The sequence below is a fragment of the Xiphias gladius genome, chromosome 15 (assembly GCF_016859285.1).
Source record: "Xiphias gladius isolate SHS-SW01 ecotype Sanya breed wild chromosome 15, ASM1685928v1, whole genome shotgun sequence".
Taxonomy (NCBI): domain Eukaryota; kingdom Metazoa; phylum Chordata; class Actinopteri; order Istiophoriformes; family Xiphiidae; genus Xiphias; species Xiphias gladius.
In genome coordinates this window covers 9,772,331-9,796,257 of record NC_053414.1, presented here as the reverse complement: position 1 = coordinate 9,796,257, position 23,927 = coordinate 9,772,331, and the positions used below count along the sequence as shown (strand labels likewise).

The 23,927-nt window shown below is 39.6% G+C and overlaps 1 protein-coding gene and 1 pseudogene across 2 annotated transcripts in view; both read left to right on the top strand.

Annotated features, from left to right (window-relative positions):
- Window positions 1–15,954, top strand: part of tmem131l (transmembrane 131 like) — a 37,270-nt gene extending 21,316 nt beyond the window's left edge. For both annotated transcript variants that reach the window (XM_040146253.1, XM_040146255.1), the window contains exons 8-34: window positions 1,804–1,881; window positions 3,058–3,211; window positions 4,187–4,245; window positions 4,327–4,432; window positions 4,555–4,657; window positions 4,957–5,077; window positions 5,280–5,450; window positions 5,554–5,623; window positions 5,714–5,837; window positions 5,950–6,019; window positions 6,126–6,235; window positions 6,370–6,439; window positions 6,656–6,789; window positions 7,206–7,348; window positions 7,443–7,629; window positions 8,483–8,668; window positions 9,125–9,274; window positions 9,418–9,970; window positions 10,081–10,193; window positions 10,421–10,590; window positions 10,691–10,897; window positions 11,134–11,212; window positions 12,072–12,178; window positions 12,315–12,447; window positions 12,725–12,795; window positions 13,005–13,138; window positions 15,485–15,954. In XM_040146253.1, the coding sequence (XP_040002187.1) occupies window positions 1,804–1,881; window positions 3,058–3,211; window positions 4,187–4,245; window positions 4,327–4,432; window positions 4,555–4,657; window positions 4,957–5,077; window positions 5,280–5,450; window positions 5,554–5,623; window positions 5,714–5,837; window positions 5,950–6,019; window positions 6,126–6,235; window positions 6,370–6,439; window positions 6,656–6,789; window positions 7,206–7,348; window positions 7,443–7,629; window positions 8,483–8,668; window positions 9,125–9,274; window positions 9,418–9,970; window positions 10,081–10,193; window positions 10,421–10,590; window positions 10,691–10,897; window positions 11,134–11,212; window positions 12,072–12,178; window positions 12,315–12,447; window positions 12,725–12,795; window positions 13,005–13,138; window positions 15,485–15,793 (3,912 nt within the window). In that variant the 3' untranslated portion in view covers window positions 15,794–15,954. The remainder of the gene's footprint in view (window positions 1–1,803; window positions 1,882–3,057; window positions 3,212–4,186; window positions 4,246–4,326; window positions 4,433–4,554; window positions 4,658–4,956; window positions 5,078–5,279; window positions 5,451–5,553; window positions 5,624–5,713; window positions 5,838–5,949; window positions 6,020–6,125; window positions 6,236–6,369; window positions 6,440–6,655; window positions 6,790–7,205; window positions 7,349–7,442; window positions 7,630–8,482; window positions 8,669–9,124; window positions 9,275–9,417; window positions 9,971–10,080; window positions 10,194–10,420; window positions 10,591–10,690; window positions 10,898–11,133; window positions 11,213–12,071; window positions 12,179–12,314; window positions 12,448–12,724; window positions 12,796–13,004; window positions 13,139–15,484) is intronic.
- Window positions 15,955–17,388: 1,434 nt separating this feature from the next.
- LOC120800502 lies at window positions 17,389–20,752 on the top strand (annotated as a pseudogene).
- Window positions 20,753–23,927: the final 3,175 nt, after the last annotated feature.

The window sequence follows — 23,927 nt, the reverse complement described above, 5'->3', positions numbered from 1 at the left end:
AACAAGTCAAGGCAGTGAAAGTTTGTGAGAAGTCATCTGAAAGGGATCTGCGCCTCCACAACAGGAAGTGGGGTGGCAGTTACAAAATGTCAGCTTGGCCAAGTGCAGAGAGGCGGTAACTCTCACAATCACTCGAGACTTCTACTGCCTCTAATAATTCCTTTTTTTTTCTTTCAATGAGCCCCCCATCTTTTAACATGTTGTTAGGCAAAACATTCTCCACATATACAGTACACTTACCTTCCTCCTGGGGTTAAGCATCAAGTTGGTACACTTGCTCCAAATTCATATTGTGTGAGTTTTACTGTCTTTTTTGCAATTCTGCTTCATATAACACCATATTTAATTTCTACACTTTCCAGTATCTTTTATCATTGGCTTTCAGCAAATTGAGGACAAGGCCACAAGGCTTTGTCTTATAGTAGGATATTTAAAAAGTTATAATAAATTGATGTACATTAAAGGAGCTATTTGCTATTGCTACATAGCCAACGTTACTATTAGCAGTGGTTTACTTACCAGTCTAGAAAAAACGTTGCGAGTTCAGCACCGAACTTCATTCCTTCACTCACCGAGTGGTGCCGCCAGCGGTGAAAAGCAATGCCAGTGTTAACCCATGTTTTGCTTCTATTTCTATCACTTATTTTCCTCTACTGAAGTAAGCATGCTAACCAGCTAGCCCCGGCCCAGTTGGCCTTTTTCGTCACTTTCTGACAGCAAGTCACTGTAGCTTCCAGTCTGCTCTGAAGAAGTACCACTGTTCAGAGAGCATTTTATAACCTCTTGTGTTGTAAATGCAACGGTGGCTTAAACTCTCGGCAAGCGACCATACACCGGCTACCGGCAAGAAACAACGTTAAAAAAAAAATTACGAATAGCACCTTTAAACTGTTATGAGGTGATAATGGCTGGGCAAAGAACATAGCAGCGAGTGTGCATTCTAACAAAATGGCACGTTTATAATATGTTGCCATACTTTTTGTGCACATTAGCAGCAGAAAATAGAGGTAGTCCCTCCATGGATATTCAATTCCAAACAACATGGGGGGCAACGGAAAGATCAGCCCAGTTTAGACATAATTACTATGCCACAGGGCTGCCCTCTGACCATTTGTAGAATGAATTGACCTTTGGGTTTACTGGCTAAAATGTTAAAGGGGTGTTTAGAGTTTGAATAATTACTGTATACTAATATTGTAAGTCATGAGCCAGGTGCTGTCATGAATTTGTGTTAGAATTCAGCAAAGAAGAACTGCATAGCCTTTGTGCTCTGTATTTCATTGTGCTATTACTAGATGAAGATGAATTTTTGTAGATGTGTGCATTCACTCTTATTAAAGACAGCCTGTCACATACAATTTATTAATGCAGATTAACCTAATGTAGATCCAATATACCCCTTTGCAGAGTCTGCCATAATAAGCATTATAATTAGTGTTTACCTGGACAATATTTAAACCATGTTTAAAGACTGCAGGAGTTTACAACCTCGAGGTCCCCAGTTGTTCATTGGTCTATGTTTGTGGATCTGTGAGTGTAGACGGTCATTATACTGCTCCTTTTAATTTGCTCAGTAAGAAACCAAACCAACTAAAGCTTCTCTGTTGAATTATTGAATTGCTAAAATGTGTAGTGCACTGTAACACTACTAGAAGTCAGTAGAAGTGTAGTAGCCACTGATTACTGAAACGCCTTGTAGCACATACCATATAAGATACATTTTTAAGATATCCTTCTTTAATGTCTATAGTAAGCCGTTTAATCCCTGATTGCATTGCCTTTGCTATGTTGTTTCTCCTGCAGGAAGATGCCTCTAACATCACTATACTGGGTCTACTCCTGGAGTGCAACTTACCGAAGAGTTTGTTCAACAATCCTCAGGTACTTCTTTTTCCTCAAATCTGTTTCAGCAATTGATATTGGTAAATGCTGTCAAGCCCTTGAATGGTTCATTAAAATTGCACAATCTTGAATCTGCAGGCAGCAACTGGTTTTCTCAGTTGACATAGGGCAGATTTTAAGGAATAACAAAGAAGAAGGGCAGTTCACTACATACTTTACCTTTTTATGATTTGTTACATCGTTTTTAGTTTGTTCCTACTTTGCAAAAATGCAGCTGAGTCATTCTCACTGCTCTCGTCATGCCCACTCCTGTGAGCAGAAGGCCAGCTAGTCTAAATTTTCAACAGACAGCCGGGTTCGTCAGCTGAGCGCCTTCTGTTTTCTCCAGAACCCCTGAGGAGGGTGAGATCATGTGCCAGACTTTTTAATTGCTTTCTCAAGAGACTCTATAATTGACACAGGGCTCCCAGTGCTCATGTGGTGCAATACTCATGATGCAAGAGAGGGCTGCGGACAACCTAACTGAAATCATCCATACATTTTGTTGCATGAGTGTCCCAGTGGTGACCTTCAGCTTGTATCCAAGATCAACACCTGTTCCTCAGTTTTTTTTTTTTTTTTGTTTTTTTCAAGACTTCGCTTACAAAATTGTGAACTGGCCTTTGGTCGGTGTCGATTCTGCTCACAGATTAAATGAGCCTTGCCGGAAGTTAGCAGCAGCCTGGGTTTCAAGAGATTAGGTTTGCTATTGTAGGCCGTGAGCCTTGGTGGCACCAAGCCAGAGTGTCTGTCTACAGGTCTTCAAGTGGTGATTCACCCACCCACTTAGGCGAGCCCTGGTTTGCAGTGAGATTTGCACTCTCCCTCTACTGATCTCAGGGTTTCAAGAGAGTGTTAGTCACGGGTTTCTGTTTGTCAATGTACAGTAAGAGTTGGTCAACAGCAAAAAAAATCATTAAAACTTTTCCATCACCGTTTTTCTGGATGTGGATGTGGGGACAGTGGATTTTCTTTCCACTGTCACCTCAACAACTTTAATTTATAAAGTTCATGCATTCTTTCTGTTCTTATCATCTGGACTGCCATTTTTGTTTTTTTGTCTTTTGTATATTTACAGGCCTCTTCAGCTACTCATTGTTCTCATGTTTGTCTTTTTTCTTTCTTACCCGAATCTGTTTGGTGCGTGACTGGTATGCCTTTCCTGTCCCATCCCAGGGGTCCTGCCTCCAGAGTGAGGAACGCCTCAGTCTACAGATTAATCTGTCGGCACGTGGTGACCGGCCCGCTGACCTGGACAAGCTCAAGCCTTACGTCATTGAGCACATACTGGTGCTGCTGGTGGCCCCCACTGATGGACAGGCTGCAGTAGGTAGGTGTCTATGACCTCTCTGACCCACTGTCTGGAGGCAAATTCACTACGGGAATGCATTACTAAAACAAACCATACAGCTTGATTATGACTGATTTGTCATTCATAAATAACATTGCAGTATGGAAAGAGAAACATCCGATCACAGTCGCGAACTGCTCCGTTGTCAGCCTCAAGTCAAATTACCTCAGTAAATGTCTTATCTGTCAGACTTGTTTCTGTGGTGTACCACTATCAAAGCAAAAGTTCAAAATGTTGAATAGTGTTTAGACTGTTGTTGAATCTAACCTTAATGAAGTTTCTGCAGTTCCTGTGGCTGCTTTTTCCTTTCATTTGACTTGACTCACCGGAAGAAAAAAAGAAAATAATGTTCATGATGTGAAAGAACTGACAGATGAGAGATATGAGGGAAACACGAAAAGACATAACATCTGCTTTCCTGGACTACCCTTATAAAGTTACAGAGGCTAAAGATCAAAGAACAAATAAAAGTAACCACTTGTGTTTACAAAGTATTTTCATCCACATCATTGGTGTACAATTACTGTAAATAGTTTTGTCATGAGCTCGCACAAAGGCTTTGTCATTAAACCACATCAGCAAACCAAATTTGTGTTTCTAAACACGTGTCATAATTTTCATTTTTACAAGGTATTACACTCTTTCTGTCAGCAGCAGACTGCGACTTGATGTAGTCTTGTTAGAACTTTTTGTCAAACTAGTTATGTGAACACAAATGTCATTATTCATTTTCTTTCTAAGGAAATCTGTGTCTGCCTTGGCAAGCAGGTTTTCAACACATTCTAATGACTTATAAAAAATGTAAGCGAGATCTTTACATAGCAGAAGATAGAGATATGCACATAAATCAGGATGACATATAACTGTGTAAACTTCTCAATAATTGATTATATTATACTCTACATGCAATGTGCACTGTTTTTATTTGTCTGTTGATTTGTCTGTTTCCTACAGGGGAACCAAAAATAGGAGTTTATATGTTAAATTCTGGAGGCAAGAAACTCTACTTAAAGGTGAATTTTTCTCTTTGTTTTGCTTTATCATGACCTATGGTAGCATTATTAGGGTTTGACAGGATGTGTTGACATCCCCAGGAAATGCAGGTGCTATCAAAAGTGGAGGCCAGCCTTGAATTTAATCAGGTTCCTCTGCGACCAGAAGCGAGAAATTTCACTGAAGTGGCTATCCTAGCTTGCAGAGGTGAATACTTATTTAATTTCCAATAATTTCTTCTTAGTTCTTATAATTACCTTCAAAGTCCAATTTAATTTGACCCAAATGTCTTGAAATGTTTGACTAATTAATTTTGTATCTGATGTCAGGTTCATTGCCAGGCCATGGAAGGAAATGCTTAAGTCATATCAGTTTTAAAATTCTGGGAAACAGGACAACCTACGGCTTCCCTGGACTACATATCACAAACAAGTAATGTGGAGACCTTTTGCCATTTCACACCCAAGTTGTCCTAAGAAACTGTTAGCAAAGCAAAGCTTTTTGTCCTTATGTTTGAAAACACTGCAGTTGTAGCTAGTGACAAGCACCTGGAAGTACACATATTTATTGTGTCTCCTCTTATGAGCATAAATCCATTACAGCAATTGTTAAAACACTTAAACGCTTAGGAATTGTTAAGAACATGTGATACTGAATAACAGAGGATTATGGTGTAATCTGTTGTAATAAATTGTTGCTTTCTGCAAATGAACCATGGGGGATTTATTCAGTTTGTTCCAGGTGAAACAAAGACATGCAGATCAGGTGGATCTGTGGCTGACAAACCCCCACCTCCTGCCCCTCACTGTGATGAATGCCAGCGTCTCACAGAAACTAAAGGGAGTAATGAAGGTATGCATCAGTGCATCATATAATGATAGGAAGCAGATCTAATCACAAAATGATAAAATGGTGATCAGCAAACCTTCTGTCAGTTTATGCCAAGTGGATTCCGATGTGGGCAAAGCATACTACATTTCACCCATTTATCATTTGGATGCTAAGTTAAGGACAGGTTTTGACACTAATGTCTCTGCTGCCCCCTGTCTCTCAGGTGATGAACTTCACCAGTCCACTGACAGTTCCCCAGGGCTGCTGGCGGATCCTGTCCCTCCAGGTGCTCAGCAGGGCCCTGCCTGTCAATCAGCTGTCCACCCTGAGTCTGGATACCAGCCTGGGCTCAACTCTACACATTCCCCTCTACTTTAACTCTACTCCTTCCAAGGTAAAAGGGCAGCTCTGGTGGTTAGTTAGTAGTATGTCGAATTGGGGACCAGTATACAAGATCAGATGTGGTACTGTAATTGAGGATGTGTTCATTCTCTCAGCAGGGGGAAGTGGTATTTGAGGCAGAACGAGAGTGTGGGCGACCTTGCCCACTCAGATTGTCTGAAACAGGTGAGACATGGCATGTCATAATCCCTTGTGTGAGAGAAAAAGTCATAATCTGAGTTTTTTATTATTCATTTTTTTCTCTTGTCACATCAGGTCGTTCAGAGTGGCAGCGATCTCTCCTACCAGACTTTTTCCCCTCATCCTGGGCTGTAGACAGCAAACTGGCTGCTGAACTCTGCTCTCGATGGCAGAGCCACAAAGACAAACTCCCCTGCAGGTCAGTTTTAGATGCAGCACACTGCTTTTCTTTTTTTGCCATTGTGAGCCTTGTAGTTGGTCATGACACAGCATTAACGTCATTAATCATGTGAATCCTTCTGTCCTCTCAGGTGGCCTAGACTCCCTGTAGAGACATCTGCTTCTCTGGACTTTGGTGCTACACCCGTCAATGAGAGCAAGGTTAGCAACCCTTGAATATTCTTCACTGAAAATGATGGTTTTATTTTAATGACAGACTTGACTTACTTGTGACATTTGTCTAATAGAAAGTGTTTTTATGTTTCAGGTGAAGACTTTCATGCTGAAGAATCCTTCCTCTTCAGTCGTTTCTGTAGAGATTCGAATCCTCTCCCTGTACCCTGCACCTTTAGAGGCTCTGGACCTCCTAACTAAATGGTACGCACAGTACAGTAACTGTTTAAATCACAGACAATGATTCAATTGAAACTGATTTTCTGCTTCAGATGTTTTTTGCAATGATGCTGCTGCACATGGCTCTAGTTAATTTTGTGAATTGTTTCCTTTGGCAGGTTTAATATCAGCCCCCTCTCTGTCAACATCAGCAGCACAGAGTTTTCTCTGTTAGCTTCTTTCCCAAAGGTAAATCATGAAAATGCTCCTGGGAAATAAAGTTGTGGAACTGGTTAATCTGTTAGTATTTACTCAGCTTTTTGGCTGACAACATTTAATTCTTATCTAACTTTTTTCATTCATTACACACAATTACAACACTGGCATTCTTGTTGTGCTTCAGTCTTGCCTATGCTGCCTCCCCTGCTAACTTCCCCCCTCTTTTGTGTGTGTGTGCATCTTCAGGAAGGTGAAAATGTGGAGGACATTACACAAGAGGGTGTCCTACGTATGCTGCTGCAACCCTGGGAGGCCAGAGAGGTCGCTGTGGTCTTCACTCCCTCTGAACACAAACCCACCACTACCATTCTCATTATCAGGTACTGATTCATATTAATAGGATGAGAATGTTCATACCTTTTGAATATATATGGTGTTTAGTTTTCCTAACAGCAGAGAATTTAAAAATCTTCTTAAGAGACATTCACAACTACAGTTTATTTTGTTGCCTGCCATTTTTAAGGCAAATGGTGTCCTGTAAAAGTGCATTGGAATATGTATAACCGCCCACTCCAATAAGACAGTTAATGAGAGGGTTTTTGGAAAAATTAAAAAAAAATCTATCATAACTGTTGATTCCCTACATGGTAAAACAAAATCTTAAACACTGAAGAATACATTTTAAAAAATGGTAACAATTAAATGGCTTTGACTTAAATGTTAGTTCATATTGTATCTCTCCTTTTTAGGTGTGAATAAAGGCCTTAGTTTGTGTGTATTCTTAACTGTTTTTCAGGAACAACCTGACAGTGTTCGACATGGTGACGGTGCAGGGCCATGGGGCGAAAGAGTTGCTCAGAGTTGGAGGCAAACTGCCTGGCCCGGGAGCCTCACTGCGCTTCAATGTTCCTCAGTCAACTCTAATGGAGTGTCGTGATGGTGAGATTGATTTTTGTTAAGTAATATTGTCTTTCATTTTATTAGTAAGTATTTACTTCATAAATGGCCAAACATTACTCTATGTCATTCCTAGGTCTGCGTACGAACAAGCCACTTTTCGCCATCAGAAAAAGTTTCAAGGTGGAGAATGCAGGAGAGCTTCCTCTGACAGTCATGTCAATGAATATAAATGGATATAAGTGCCAGGGATTTGGTTTTGAGGTGCTGCAGTGTCGCTCCTTCAGCCTTGACCACAACACCTCCTCTGAGATCACCATTGCGTAAGTGGAATTTTAGACGTCTTAATTATTTACAGTGAATTGTTTTTAATGTTTTGCTTAGTATTTGAATCATTGACAAGTAATATCTTTAGTACTAGGTGCATATTACCAAGTCTGTTAAAATGGAGAAGGTTCTAATGTCTTTCAACTACAGACAGTGCCCACATTTGTTTACTCATTTTCTACTGTCTCTTCCTTTTTTCCATCCTTGAGGAGCATCGCTAAGATCGAACATTTTCCGTTTGCTATATTATTATTTCATGCTGCCTGGACTGCTGTAACTCTTTATATTCTGCACTAAACAAAAAAGCACTAATTCGCAATTTGTGTAAAATACTGCTGCTGGACTCTTAACTGGAACTACAAGAAGAGATCACATTACCTCAATCTTTGCATCCCTTCACTGGCTTCCTATTGCTTCTAGAATACAGTTCGAAATTCTGTTACGACACGTTAACCGGATCAGCTCCAAGCTATATCTCTGAGCTCTCTCTGCTGAGCTCATATGTATAAAGACACACAATTAGGTCAGCAGAAAAGGTACTTCTTTCAGTTCTGAAGTCTAATCTTGCAACATGGTGGGCTCCATGGAAGAGGACTCGCTCCCAGTGTAGATATGAAGGGCTCATTCTAAGATAAAGTAAACAAAACAATTCCTAGTTATAGGTGATTATAAACTAATAAAAACATAGTTATGAATGTAATACTCCGTTGCTGCCAATAGAGACCCTAAATCCTAAACACTAGCCCTTTTAAGAAAATTGCTAAAGATTATTATTATTATTATTATTATTATTATTATTATTATTACATCTTTTCCTCTGTCATTATCTCTACATGTCTGTTTCCTCAGGTTCACCCCAGACTTCACCTCATCCTGGGTTATCCGGGACCTCACTCTGGTGACATCTCGTGGCACCTCTTTTCCTTTCACCCTCAATGTAACGCTGCCGCACCACATGTTGCCTCTCTGCGCTCAGGTGGTTCCTGGTCCAAGCTGGGAGGAAACCTTCTGGGTGATCACCCTCATCTTCACATGGTTAGTACCTTCTAAGCAGTTATTTTATTAAAGGATCTCCTCCAAAAACATTTTAATAAATGTAAAATTGTCTACACAGCATAAGATTTTGTGAAGTATGTTATATCCCCAAAAAATGTATAATGAATTACTGAAAATCATTTAAAATCCACTCCCTCTCGCTCACTGACAAATCAGAATCAATTAATTTGAAAAGCATACATATATATACCATCATTTGTCCCCTTACTTTACATTCTTAACACAATAACAAGCTAACACAGCCTCACAAACACACATATCATGTAAAAGTGGTGTTTCATGTTCAGAAATAAGCACAGAGAAGGTGCATGTCTAAACTGTGACAGATTGTTATTATAAAGAGATTATTCTAATCCTTGTAAAACTAATCACAACAATAAGTTGTTTTTTGTCGTTCAGATCTTCCGATAATATTTGTATCTCTATTCTTTGCAGCTTCTCGCTGTTTGGTGTGTGTCTGATGGCCTTCCATCAGGCTCAGTATATCCTGAATGAGTTCTCCACACCCAGCATCAGAAGCAACCACAACTCTGCCCTGTCCCGGGACAACAGCTCCGTCAACAATATCACACCCAATGGAGTAAAGTATGTCTAGTGTTTTTTTTTTCAGTCATTTACATGCAAAGTTCATTGACTAATTACTGTTTGCACAAATTCAAATACTGCACATGATTTTTTTCTGGTGTTAAAATACTTAGATATGTCTTTTTTGTATCTTGTTTGTGCAGTAAAACAAAGGGAAGTTGCAAGAGCTATGTGGACACCTGTCACACCTCTGATAAAGGTAAGGGGCGTGGCTCTCCAGCTTTGGCCAACAGCCCTGCCCCACGTTCTCAATCCTCGAAGAAAAGCTCCTCAACTACCCCTTCCCAGCCACAAAAGAAACACAAAGTTTCACTTTATTACACCAAGTACAAGTCCAGCTCATCTACAGCAGCACCTGGTGCTGTGACGATGGATGAAGAGCATGAAGACCTGACACTAGACGCTCCCCTGACCCCAGACCCCGATGTCTGCAACAACAATGAACCAGCTTTCATCAGTGAGCTGGATAAGAAGACATCCACAGACTTTAAAGAAGAACCTCACAGCACTATAGAAGATAGAGTGCCAGCAGCAGTTATGTTTCCCATGGAAATGCCTGCTGGTTTCCCAAATAACATCGCATTGGGTCCAGGACCTAGACCAGGCCTGTTAATGTGCAGTCTTGTAGAGAAGAGCTGCACTGAGCACTATGCAGAGAAGATCGACTCTGACAAAAGGGACAGTTCTGAACTGGAGGTAAGACAGGGGCAACAATTTACAATGCCAATGCCTATTGCAAAGAACATAATCTAATGGGTTTCTATGAAAAAATAACCATTATCACTTTATGGTTTTGACCATTCCAGCTGAGAGAAGATGGTAAATGCCAGAAAAAGAAAGCACAGAGTACAGACACTGGCAATGCACCAGGGAATAATAAGGGAAAGAGGAGTCGCAGGAAGACAGAAAATATCTCCAGGTAGACCTCACTTTACCTATTTTTTCATCTATGAATCACTTAAAATTAATTCTGATCTTTCATAGTAAAATACCATATGAAGCTGGTCTTTGTTGTGTGATGTTTAAAGTGTGAACAAAGAGCCACATCTTTGGAACTAAATATAACAGACACTGTTATCAAGCACCAACAGCAGTAAGTAAAAGTAAGATAAAATGTTTTGTGTTTCTGCATTATTACGGAATTAGTGCTCCTGAGCACAATGTGCTAATGATGCCAGAGAGGGAGAAAGAACCTGACTGGAAATCGGGGGACCGTAACATCAGTGGAACCCGCAACAGAAACCGCTGCTGCAACAGCTCCAAGTCAGAAGCACTTAAGCCTGGATATAGTGCTGAGGGCCCCCTTAAACAAAATGGTGCGTATGCTCCCAGCCTGTCACAGTTCTCTGCAGCTTTAATTCAAGCACAACTGTAGAGTTCATTTTAATGTCACTGGCTTTTGTTGATGTCTTACAGGTGTGTGTCCTTCCCGCCCTCGAAGAAAGTGTGCTGCAGAGCGGCGTGGCGGTGGAGTGTGCGAGTCAGGCTCAGACTCCGGCAGCTCAACAGGCAGTGTGAGGGCCAGCAGAGGGAGCTGGGGCAGCTGGAGCAGCACCAGCAGCATGGAGGGAGAAAAGGACGCCATTGCCCGGACACATGCCTGCACTACCTCATCTAGAAAAAGTACAGAGTGCTTATGCAATACCTTTTCTAGGAATATTAGAGCCTCAACTCAGATTTTAGCGCTGCAGTACGTCCCTCTTTTGAGGTTATAGTCATAATATTCTATGCAACAAGTTTCATAACTTTCCCACAATCAGATGCATAACCATTATGCAGAAAAATGGACAGTAACCGTCATTTTATTATAAATAAGAATGATGATTTGCTAAATTTTGACATTTGTCTTCATTTTACAGGGGACTCCATGCAGTGCGGTGTCTACCCAGCAGAGAGAGACTGCTACCAGACCATGAATACAAACTACAAGGCACTGAGGTACTAAAACAAACACAAACTCAGATGGATACAAGAACTGGCTCTGATGATTGTATGACCACAGAAACATGCTCTTATCTTAGGGTTTTTTTTGGACATTGTCAGCAAAAGATGATACTAGTTCATCTATTCCTACGGACTAAATTTTAAAAATTTGTTTAAAAAAAATCAATGAGAAATGCACTCAGAATTTTTCAAGTTATATAAAAAAAGTAGGTAATTAGGGGAATTAAAACACTGGTAATGAACTAAAAACTCTTAAAAGTTCAGTGTGAAGGATTTAGTGGCATCTAGCGGTGAGTTTGTAGATTGCAGCCAACTGAATACCCCTCACTTTCCAGCATGTAGGAGAACCTATGGTGGCCTTCAGGTACGTGAAAGGCCCTCTCTAGAGCCAGTGTTCGGTTTGTCCATTCTGGGCTACTGTAGAAAAATGGCGGTGCAACATGGCGGGCTCCTTGGAAGAAGACCCACTCCCTATGTGGAATCAAAAAATAATTATGAATGTAATATTCCATTTCTGCCAGTGGACCCCCCTAAATCCCACATATTGGTCCTTTACAATATTGCAATTAAATATATATAGCTAAGGTGCACAGGAATGTTTTTTTAATCTTTTCTATTAGTTTTTCTATTGCCACAAAATGTTGTCATTTACAAGAGTGGACTAAATTTTATTTAAACTTGTGAATCAGAGAGAAAAATCAGATGTTTATGTTATCCACTTGTCACCATGACCAGGCCACTGTTGAAAATGTCCAGATTGTAATCAGTATTGTTTGAGAGAGGACTGTGAAAAAAATTTTTTTTTTCATCCAATCCCTGTTTGACTTGTAATCTTTGCCTTCTCTCTGTTTAGCATGAACAGCTTGTACCGTAAAGACTTGTGCCAAAGCCCTGATCCCACAGCTTCTAGCTTTGCCCCGAGTTTTGCTGCTGTTGCTGCAGGAATGGACAGGAACATGGGTAAAGGCATTCATAACAAATACATACTTGCTGTTTTTTAAGGAAGAGCAAAGTCTGAAACCGGTACGTCTCTTTAGCTAAAAAGCTTGTGCATAACTTCTAACTTCTAATGAAAAGTTGTTGTGTTCCTCCTCAGACCTGACTGGTCAGTATTTGCCCGAAGAGACGTGGTCGACTCAATCCATGCCCCTCACTAATGAGTTCAGATACAACACCACTGAGGCGCTGCCCTACATACCTCAGCAAGCAACCACCGGGCCGTACAATGGGTAGGTATTTGAATGCATGTAAATGTCTGTATTTATCTGAAAACTCTATTGATATGATGCGACTTAACCCTTCTGTGTAAACAGCATCCCTAACTGCTTAAAATAACCTTATTAGTAATCACATAGGTCTGTCCCGGCATGGTGCTGATACTAGTTTATAGTTTGAATAATTATCTTTCCAGTGCTGTATCAATATCTGTGTGTTTCTGTAGATCAGTGTTACCGTTTTATCTCCTCCGTTAAGCCGTTGGATGGAATGTTTCCTTGTTTCCTGCAGGTTTACTTGGAGTAGTGCCAACAGCCATTGCAACAGTCCCTACACCTACTGTGAGGAAGCCAACTACATAGGTACAAGCTCATGATGTGCAGTCTACTTATATTGGAATCCAGTTTTATATTCAAATTGCATTTAGTATAATGTGTAATTTTAATGAAAAAGAAAGAAGTGACCTGGAATTAAATCACTTGAAACTCTTACTGCAACAAGTATTCACATTGCGTCCTTAGGGTTTCTCTGGACTCAAGCTAAGCATTTGTTTGTCGTAATTATTTTGTAGGTAACGGAACATTCCCGAGTGGTTTTCCCGGTCAGGATGGCCAGAACACACAAAGCAATCAGACCTGCTGGAGTGAGGAACAGCCTCAGGAATCGCCCTCAGCCTGGGACACAGCAGCCTGTGTGGGCAGCAAGGTGACGACTCACATTACCAAACTCTTGTATCTGATCTTGCTGCTGAACTGCTGCAGCTAAACAACATTTACCAAAAAGCTTAAAAATAGCTAAAACCATTATTTGGTTATCAAAATAGTTGCAGATAAATTATCTGTCCATCAACTAATCGATTAATTCTTGCAGCTCTGCTATGTTGTGATGCAGGTAAAATGTCTCATCCTGGTATTGCAGGCTGCAAGGTGCTGATTGAAATTGACAACGGCGCCTCATATACATATTTGTAATGATTATTTTCTCAGAAATCATACCTCACATTATTGTAATTAAGTTTTAGAGTATTTAAATCTGATAAATACTGCCCAACTCTAGGCACATATAGTACATAAACTCGAAGAAGATAAAACCTTGAGAAACGTTTTTCCCTCAAGCAGCAGACAGTTGCACTTAAATACAGATGTATAGGATGTGGTTAAAGTTGTGTTGTCCGGAAATGAAAAAATAAAGGCAGTAGGTAAACGACAATTAAAATCATTATATAAATTGAACACAGTTTGAAATAACACTAAATCTTAAAAGTTATTATTCATTGGGACTATTGTAAGGCTATATTATAAACATTAAACAGGTAGAGACTATGGAGAGACATGGAAGGTAATTGCGGTTTTCTAACACAACTGATAGCACTGTAATTACAATGTAATCACATTATAAAGCGCATTGACACAGGAGCTTCTTTTCTGTTTTGACTCATGTACCTTTTAGAGGAAGTTATCGACTCTTGTACTTTAATAACTCCACTCTCTGAGCAGAAATGAGGAACAAAGGCATGTGGTTTAATAGACTCACTCGTACCGAAAGGGGGTTTTTATAAACCCCTTGCATCTGCTGCTTCTCCTTTTTACACAGCTGTGTGAAGCTGGCGCTTCCTATTGCACAGTGTTCCATGCACTTCACATGCAGTCTTCCTCATGTTACTTGAGCATGAGCTGATGTTATCAGCCAATATTGTCTTGTCACAGATAAACCAGTGTTGGTGTGTATGTTAGCAGATGTCCAAAAAGAAACTGCAGTACATAAATATTCTACAAAACTGCAAATGTACCTTTGATAGGCTTTTCTTGATTTTAATATATAGTTATTGCAATTGCGTTTTAATCGGTAGTTTTATAAAAATTCGAGCATGGTTTTCAGAATGTACCCTCTTTATACAATATATTTAGTCTTGCTTTCATAAACAGCACTTTATTAACAACTGTAAAATACAATACCTCAGTTCAAATCTCTCAACTTTTAAACAAAATTGATGGATGCTTACCAGAACTGTTTGTGCCAAAAACTTAGTTATATGTTTGTGTGAAAAAATTACTGGCTGATATATTATCAGATTTTTTTAAGAATGCATTTAAAAAAAAATTCTTTATATATTCATTTTGTTACATTTATACATTTTTTTTAACTCTCAAAAATTGGCTTTAAAAGTCAGCCTCGGGATTCTGGTATCTGTTGTGATTAATGCAAACTCAGTGAGGTAACAGTTATATAAAAACTTTGTAATGACATTTAAGATCAGACATCAAACAATGAGGAATTGCATCTTGTAAATTGGCAATAAGCGGAAAATGACCACACGCTAAAATACATTTCTAGTTTATAAATGTTACATGTTCCACGCAGCAAGTTGTACTTTTTAAATTTTGTTGTTGTTGTCCTGACAAACAGACAGAAAATATTTCTGTAGCCTTTGTATGATTGAGTCTGGTACTATAGGCAAGTGCCAAGGCAGAAAATCAAAAAAAAAATTTTTTTTGCTTGAAACTTTGAAATATGGGCTGCAGCTGAAATATTTCTTGAAGGCATAACCTTTATTTTGAGAAAAGATTTTTATGGTATTTTTGCCTGAGACTGTGCCAATAGCAACAGACTGGAAAGATTTGGGAAGAGAAGAGTTTGACACGCAACAAACCTCCCCAGCTGTAATCAAACGGGGGACATTGTAATTTCATGGCAAGCGTCTTAACCCGAAGTCACGGCGACACCTGAAGTGATAACTTTTTTGCTGCGGATGGGGAGATACTTTGCCGCCTTTTCTAGAGCAGGAAGGTCATTTTATTTAAGCTGAAAAGGCGAGGTGAGATTTAAAAGCTGCAAAATGACAGCCACGTCATCACCACATGGGAACAGACAGCCAAATGTCCAGTGGTAGCACAGTTACAGGTAAGGTTAGAAAATGTCATGGAAGGATAATAATGGGATACAGCCTCTTTAGGCGGCTGTATGCAGTTGCACCTGAGCACACAAGCTAGCTACAGTAGCTCAGAAAAATGGCCTAAGAGTTCACGTTTTCCCTCTTTTCCTCCTTCACAGCCATACTTCTCGGGTACCCGCAGCCTCTCCCCAATGTCCAGCCTGTTTGGATCCATCTGGACGCCTCAGCGCGAGCCCTACCAGAGCAACTTCCAACCAGAGCGATCAGCCCCGATGTCCCCCGTGTCCCCCATCACCCCACCTCACTCTCCCTTCAACCGGGAGCCAGAGGGGACCTGCAGACCGATCCAGTACTCCAGCTTCAACCCGTTCGGCCCACACATGAACCTGGACATATGGAACTCTTCTTCCAACCGCAGCTCCAACTCACAACTCTCCAACGACTCTGGCTACTGTGGAGATGTTTAAAACAAAAAAACAAAACCGCAGACCTTAAAAATAATTGCAAACATATAAAACATTGATATGTAAAAGAAAGGAAATAAAAATGAATGTTCTTTTATTATTATTGGGGAAAATGTGAATATTCCTTTTCTTTTATGTTCCCATTTTCAAATGTTAAATGTTGTGAAAGGTTAACCATCTGTTGTATATTTTTCTAGATGTTTTGCAGTTTTGATCATAGAAAATAAAAAAAGGTTTTGTATTGAACACCATAGCAGTCTTTTTCTTTATAACACAATTTACCTACCTGCCCTAATTTCAATCATTTGTCAGAGCCCCAGAGTTTAGCAGCTTGGTTTTTTTTTAATCCTCTGCATCATTTCCCACGCACCAGTCTAAAAGTTTCAGGTAAAACATATTAGACCACTGAGGAACTGTTTTCTGAGAGTGCTGCCAAACCAAGGCATCTCCCGCCTCCTTCATACAGTTCTGTGCAAAAGTTTAAGCACTAAAGGTAAAGTAGGGATGCTTTCAAAAAAAAGCCATGAATAGTTTTTTATTAAACATTTCATTTCAAACAAAGTGCAATAAACAGAAAAAACCTGAATCAAATCAGTATTTGTTGTGACCGACCAGTTCTCCTATATACAGTTGTGCACATTTTTTAACGGTACTTGTCAGGTAGGTTGTTCCAGGCATCTTAAGAATTTGCCACAGTTCTTCCGTCTCATTTGTGACTCCATGATGTTGAGATCGGGGCTCTGTGGGGGCCACACCATCTGCTGCAGGACTCCTTGTTCTTGTCGCTGAAGACAGTTCTCAATGACTGGTTGTATGTTAAGGGTCGTTGTCTTGCCGTAGAATGAATTCGGGACACACCCGACGCCTACCTTGTGCGCCACTCCAGGTAACGTTCTCATTGTAACTGTCCTTGTAAAGTATTTTTAGAACTTGCAAACTCCCGCACTCACTGAGCACACAGAGGTGATGTTCATTAAAGGGGTGCACTGTCATGCAGGTAGAGGACTTGTAAGACACGAGTTTAAAAAAAAATAAATTGTGCTGCAGGAGCTGATATGGTACATCCTGATTTTTAATCTGTTACAGGGCAGACTACAAAGACTCTGGATCCTACATTTGATTTGATTCTGTCATAAACAACATACACATATCAACAAAACAAAAAAATTACACCTACAGGTGTTTAAGAGTCAAACTCGTGCATCTGACTTGATTAACAACTCTGATTCGTTTTTCCTGTCAGTCACAGTAGAAACACATTCATTAATGTTATCATAATCAACAGAGTAAATGTTGTAAATGTTTGTTCAAATAAAATGGCACCCGTTAGTCATGTAGCAACCTGATGGGAGAGAAGGGTGTGGTTTGTTGCAGGTGCTGATCCACCTCCGGCATTTCAGGCTGTTTTTGCTTCTGTCAGCTGTCTACACGAGACTGAACTGTGAACAAACCACGACCTTCCGGTTGTTAATGAGATTATCTAATTCCAAAGTTGTGCCAGGAATCAAGCACGCCACTTCCTATTGGGCCGGATAAAAAAAATGAAAACGGGGAAATAATTTACAAACTAGAGAAGTGATGCAGAAATCTGAATCATTGAATACATCTTTCTGTCACGCCATGACTGTGCTGAAGGAGGACAAGAAATTTCAACTGTAAGCAAGACATCGAGACTCATCAAGGTATTTTCACATGATTGTCAGTCCTTTGTCATGCATTGTAGATTCTCCTGCAGGAGTATTTACTGTAGAAACCTTCTCAGTGTTTGATTGTAGATGATAAACTGTCAAATTTTAAAAACCTATTATAAATCATTTAATTTATTGTATGTTTAAATGATGCACTGAAAACTCAAAAATAATAAAAAATAAGACATCTTGTAAATGGAAAAACAAACATTTAAAAGCCTTTTTAGCATAATTTTGCATAATTTTCCCTTTTGAAATTCACAAATTAATTAATTGTCTAGATACAGAGTATAGACACACAGTCGAAATATTAAGTAGTCATATCAAGTATTAAATGTGAATATAAATCTATTATTGCTTTTCTTAATTTATCAGTTTATGATTTGATGACCGATCACAGCCACAGAGATTTCACAATTCGGATTGGTCAGCAGAGGTGCATCAGTAGCTAGTAATTGGACAGCATGGTTGCCATTTTAAATTAACTTGCCAGCCTTAAACTGTAGATAAAAACAGCAACAGTGGGGCTTGCAGTAGCTAGAGAGCTTGGAACTTGTGGTATTAGTGCAACCAATAAAATAGATAAATATCTTATCAGCAAGAAAACAAAGTCCATTTTTAATGTGTCTGATATTTCCATGAATCTGGCCATACAGCTTGAACATACAACATGCCAGGTAACATGTCGCCCTTAAACACTGAAGGACATAATTATTTCTGTGACGCATTCCAAACTCCATAATAGGCATTTTTCTGGGAATACACTTTGACATGACAGGTGTAAGTGATAAAATTAATCATGGCTAAATTCAATTTAGCTGCTTCAGTTTCAGGGTCAGTTTGTTTGTTCAGTTTGTATTGTACGCGCTGGCTCATCGTCACACTGTCATTGCTGACGAGTCAGAATGTTTGCTGTGAAAAAGGCCTATATTTTACTGAAACAGAATTGTGAATCTGTGTTTTACAGGAACTCAAGATGAAAATCCTGACATTTCTCATGTTTGTCATTCTGCTAATGCATCAAAGCTTCTCACTTTCCAGGCCACAGTGACACATCTGTGAACAAATGTCATGTAACTGCTCGAGACAAAACCGGAGGAAAGTCCCTGCAGCCCCCTCAACGCTCATCGCTGAACTCGATATCTCATTCAACAGACTGGAGACAATAATGAAAGATGATTTTGTTGCATATGCCAGTTTAAGGTCTTTGATCCTGAATAACAACAAAATCAAAACAATCCAGGAACAAGCATTTGTCCCACTGATTAATCTGGAGAAATTGGACCTGTCCATAAACGGTATAAACCGTTCTTAAACCATAAATGGTTTAAGAACCTTTTTTCCCTTCAGTACTTGAATCTTTTGGAAATATAAAACATTGGGTCTTAGCGAGCTGTTCCCTTCACTGAAGAAATTAAAGACCCTACATTTTGGAGGACCTCACCTTGACTCTGTCAGAAAAAGTGACTTTTCAGGGCTTAGTGGTCTTGATGAGCTGTTTTTTGATGGGAAAAACCTACAGGACTATGCAGAAGGAAGTTTGAGGCAAATTGGGCCTATTAGCCATTTGACACTTGGTCTGAATGGTCTGTTTCAGAGAAATCAAGTGCTTGTAGAAGTCTTACCGTCAGATGTACACCCAAACACAACGCTTACTTTCACTGACACATGGTTCTTCCCAGAGTATCAATTGTTCCCATTTTAAGTGTCCGACAATGGCGGTACTACAAGTGTTATTTTTAAAAATGTTACCGTGACGGTTGCAGCATGTATGGTACTTCTAAAACTGCTGTCAGACCTTGATATGACTATGTTGGCACTTGAAGATACAAAATTACTCTTAACACCTCTGGATGGCATTATGTCAATCCCAAACATCGAGCATTTGAAGGTTGTTGTCCTCAAAAATGTGGATGACCCTCGGCTCTACAGTTTTCCAGCCCTCTCTTACCTGCAGCCACTACTCAGCGAGGTGCGAAGGTTGTCTGTGCTAAACTCCAAGTTGTACGCCATTCCCTGTGAGTCCTCTACTGATCTCTCAAAGCTGGAGTATATAGATATCAGTGACAACTTCTTCAGTGATCTTGCACTGAGCCAAATGATGTGTGACGGCAAATGTGTGCTTTGGAGCCTGCAAACCATCAATGTTTGCAGAAATCACCTGCTGTCGATCAACAGCCAGCTCTTCACCAAACTAGAAAAGCTTAAAAACATCGACATGAGTGGAAATATGTTTCATAGTATGCCTGAGACTTGTTTACACATCCTTGATCTGTCAGACAATGATTTAACTCAACATTGGACTATCTTTTCTCACAGAGTTATACATCTCTGGCAACAAGATCATTAGTTTGCCTGATGGCGGTTTAAATCCTCGTCTTGTATCTTTCTCCATTCAAAACAACAATTTACAGACATTCAGCAGTAATAATCTGAATGATTATAATAATCTGAAGAGTCTGGAGGCTGCTGATAACACATACGTCTGTTCATGTGACTTTGTAGCATTCATGACAACTGACTTGATGAAACATCGAGTCAGAATCGGAGGTGAGTTCAGGTCGTACATCTTTGACTCCCCTGATACTATGAGAGGAATGAGTGTAGCAGATGTGAGGTTGTCAGTGTTTGATTGCCACATGGCTTTATCTTTTTCTTTACTCTGCCTAGGCATCCTGGCAGTGATTCTGCTCATTGCAGGTTTCTGTCATAAATTCAGCATCGTGTGGTATATGAAGATGACCTGGGCCTGGCTGAGAGCTAAGAGGAAGCCAAAGTTAAAAACAGGAGAGCTTGAGTATGACGCCTTTGTGTCCTACAGAGAGATGGACGCTGGTTGGGTGCCGCGCATCTGGTCCCGGAGCTCGAGCAGTCTGAAAACCCTCTCCGACTCTGCCTCCACAAAAGAGATTTTGTTCCTGGAGGATGGATTATGGACAATATCATGGACGCCATTGAGAAGAGTCACAAAACAATCTTCATCCTGTCTCAGCACTTCGTCAGGAGTGAATGGTGCTAGTACGAACTGGACTACACCCATTTTAGTTTGTTTGACCAAAACAACGACACAGTTGTGCTGATTCTGTTGGAGCCCATTGAACGAAAGACCATCCCCAAAAAGTTCTGTAAGCTGCGGACAGTCATGAACTCTAGGACGTATTTGGAGTGGCCTGATGATGACAACAAGATCACCAGGTTCTGGCAGAGTTTGAGAAGAGCTATTAAAAGACCTGTGATAATGACAGGGTAAAAATATTCAATGCGGCTGGTAATTTGGTGTTTTCAATCACAGTTTTTTATATATGTAGGTAATTTTTGAAGCATTGCTGTGTCACTTTCAGTTGGGTAAAAGCCTAAAAATGTATTGTCTCATTAAAATATCCGTGATCAGCACTCTACTCAATATTTCTCGTGTCCATCCATCCTTTCTTCATACTGCTTATCCCATTGAGGAATGCAGGGGGCTGGAACTTATCCCAACACACACTGGGGGGCTGATTCACTTGGGCGTTTTCACAGCTGTTGTAGATCTATACATGCTGCAACTGAGGTCAGTATATGTGTGCCTTCAGTTTAAGTGCTGAGCAAAACCTCAATTTTTAGTTCCACGTGTGAAGATTTCTATATTAACAATGGTTCAGATGACTATGTGAAATGTGAAAGGGGTGACTCGTAAAAGAGAAACCCATAGACAGTTATTACCCAACTCTGCGGTTCCCTTCTGCGGAGCACTGTGACGGCCTTTAGCTCATACTGGTTCACTCTCACTTCTCTCATCAACATCATTTCCATCAGAAGCAGGCAGTTGTTTTCAGCCAAATGACTCTGATAAAAGCCGCTGTACGTGTCCTGCCCAGCAACGAACAGTTAACAAGTTTGCGCCTAGCTCGTGAACATAGTGGAGCATTTAGCAGCTAAAGAGCCAATCCAGAACGTGCCAGTTGAACTTAAAATTTGTCAGGTGGCCACAAACACGACTACTAACGAATGCTAATGTTTCTTTGTGTCAGCTGGATGTGTAAACTTCTTTCTAATATCCAGTTTGCTAGGTGATAATATGCCAATGTTGTGTTACAACTTCAGCAGCCCCCAGTGGCCAAAAAAAAAAAAAAAAAGAAAAGAAAATCCAGCAATTTTGCTTTAAAGTAAAGTGAAATCTTGTCAGGAGGTTCTTGAACGAAACACATGTAATGCAAAAGATGCAAACAGAGCAAATTGAGCAGTCGCATCATGACCACCAGCGTTTTAATTGTTGGGAATTTAATAATGAAGACTCATCTAAACCTATAGAACTCTATCGATCTGTTGCACAGTTCAGTGTAACATAACAGGCTGGGTTTGACTGAGTTTCCTGTTTTCTTGTTACCAGTTAAATATAGCGTAAATGTGAAGATAATATAGGAAAGAGGTATGAAAAAAATAGGTTAGTTGAACAGAGCATATCACAGAAAGGGCAGCAGACCACAACAGATGATTTACCATTCAAGATGGTTGGAGGTACAACATAACGTTTTCCTTGTAAGCTGAATTTACAGTAATGCATTTCCCATCACTTCAAAAGAAGGTGACAATTATTAATCAGCTATAACACTATACATGTATACGGAGCTTAAATGTGTGGACAAACATCTAATCTACAGTATTTAAAGAAATTATTATTATACATCCACTGCAATATTTTTGTATTTGTGTTTAATGTTGTAACATAGAAAAACCTCCCTGATGTTTAGCCTTCAGATAAACAGACACCTATAGAAAGTATTGATCAGCTTTTTTTCTGGAATATTGATTTAACCATTGTAGCTTTTGCAGTTAATGTTTTTCCATTTAATATGATAAATTTAACCTATGAGACAAATCTGAAAAGTCTGTGTGCGGGTGTGGGTGTGTCGGTGTGTGTTCATGTGCTTGTGTGCCTAAAAACGTGTGTAATTCATTGTCAGGCTCTTGAGAGTTGACATATTGCCGCTATTGATCTTTAGCCCTAAAGTCAACACAGAAGCTTGGATACTGATGACAGGGAAGCCAGGGGAGCCAGGGTGTCCTGATAACACACACATACACTAACACACAAGCACATTAATGCTCAACATGCACACATGTACAGAGTTACAGATGTCCGTAAAAGTCAGTAAAGTCTGGTGAAGTGCACGACTCCATCAACGGGACGTCATCAGATCATTGCTTTCAGGATTGACACGTTGTATAATTGCAGGCCCTGACACATAACTCATCCACGGCCGTACAATAAAGTGACATGAGTTTATCTACCAGGAGCGATTCTTCACACCCACAGAATTGTATTTTAAAGTTTGAGAAAGATGTCAGTGTTTTCAAAGTTCTTAAACACGTCAGGTTAAAATGTGGTTAAATGCAAATAAGATGACACACAACGCATCTAAAATATTTTTCATTCAGTAGTCATTTAGTCACGCAACACGTAGATACAGAATATAGTATCCCTTTATTTTATGAAAACCATCATTTTTTGAAATTGAATTTTAAATTCCTAGTATGTTTCCTGAACAGGACAAACATTGAGACTGTTATGGAACAGTATATCTCATACTTCTCCACTTATTTATTTGGGTTTGTAAGAGAGAGCTAGTAAATGATCCAGTAATTGGGATCAGTTTATAAACAGCTTTTCATTTCCAGAAAAAGGATTGATTAGTACGAGCTGCTAAAATCTTAATTCCTGGTACAACTGATAGAGGAACATTTAAAACCATGTAAATATTCCTCTTTAGGAAATTATAAGGAAGCTGATGAAATGAAAAAACAAGAGGGCATTCGGACATTAGGACCAAAATAAGCATAAATTGATCCTACTGACAGGTATTCTGTGTAGCCAGAGCCTGGTATATCATATTACTCTGTGCCAAAGAGCTTGTTGTTCAAAGACTATTAAAAACACATGAATAAGCCAAATTCACAATTTAGCCCTGTTTGAGTCATGTCTGCTAAAAGCTACTGTACCCAGCTGTTTTAGGATTTTAGCCTTTTTTCAAAATAAAACCATATATTTGCAACCGATTTTAACTTTTAGATTAGTTTTTTTAAATTTCTGTCATGCCAGACATCTGGCCTATCCCACACGCGAATACAAGACTCTGCTATTTTACAAAACATGTCTCCTCTTGTAGTACAGGGATAAAAAATACAAAAAAAGAGAGAAAAAGGTTACAACATTATCAGTACTTCTATATTTTTTCGAATAGCATATGTGTCAATAAAATCCAAATTATCTGCTCACAGAAAAAAAGTGCCACAGTTAATTCTGATAAAGGCCTTTTTTTTTTTTCCTTTTTTCTCCACGTAAGTGGTTAATTCAAATGTTTCATACATGAACATCCAATTCAGTCTCTCTGCATTATCCATATTTACAAAGACAATTTCTGTTTTTTATCTCTGGCAACAAGATCATTAGTTTGCCTGATGGTGGTTTA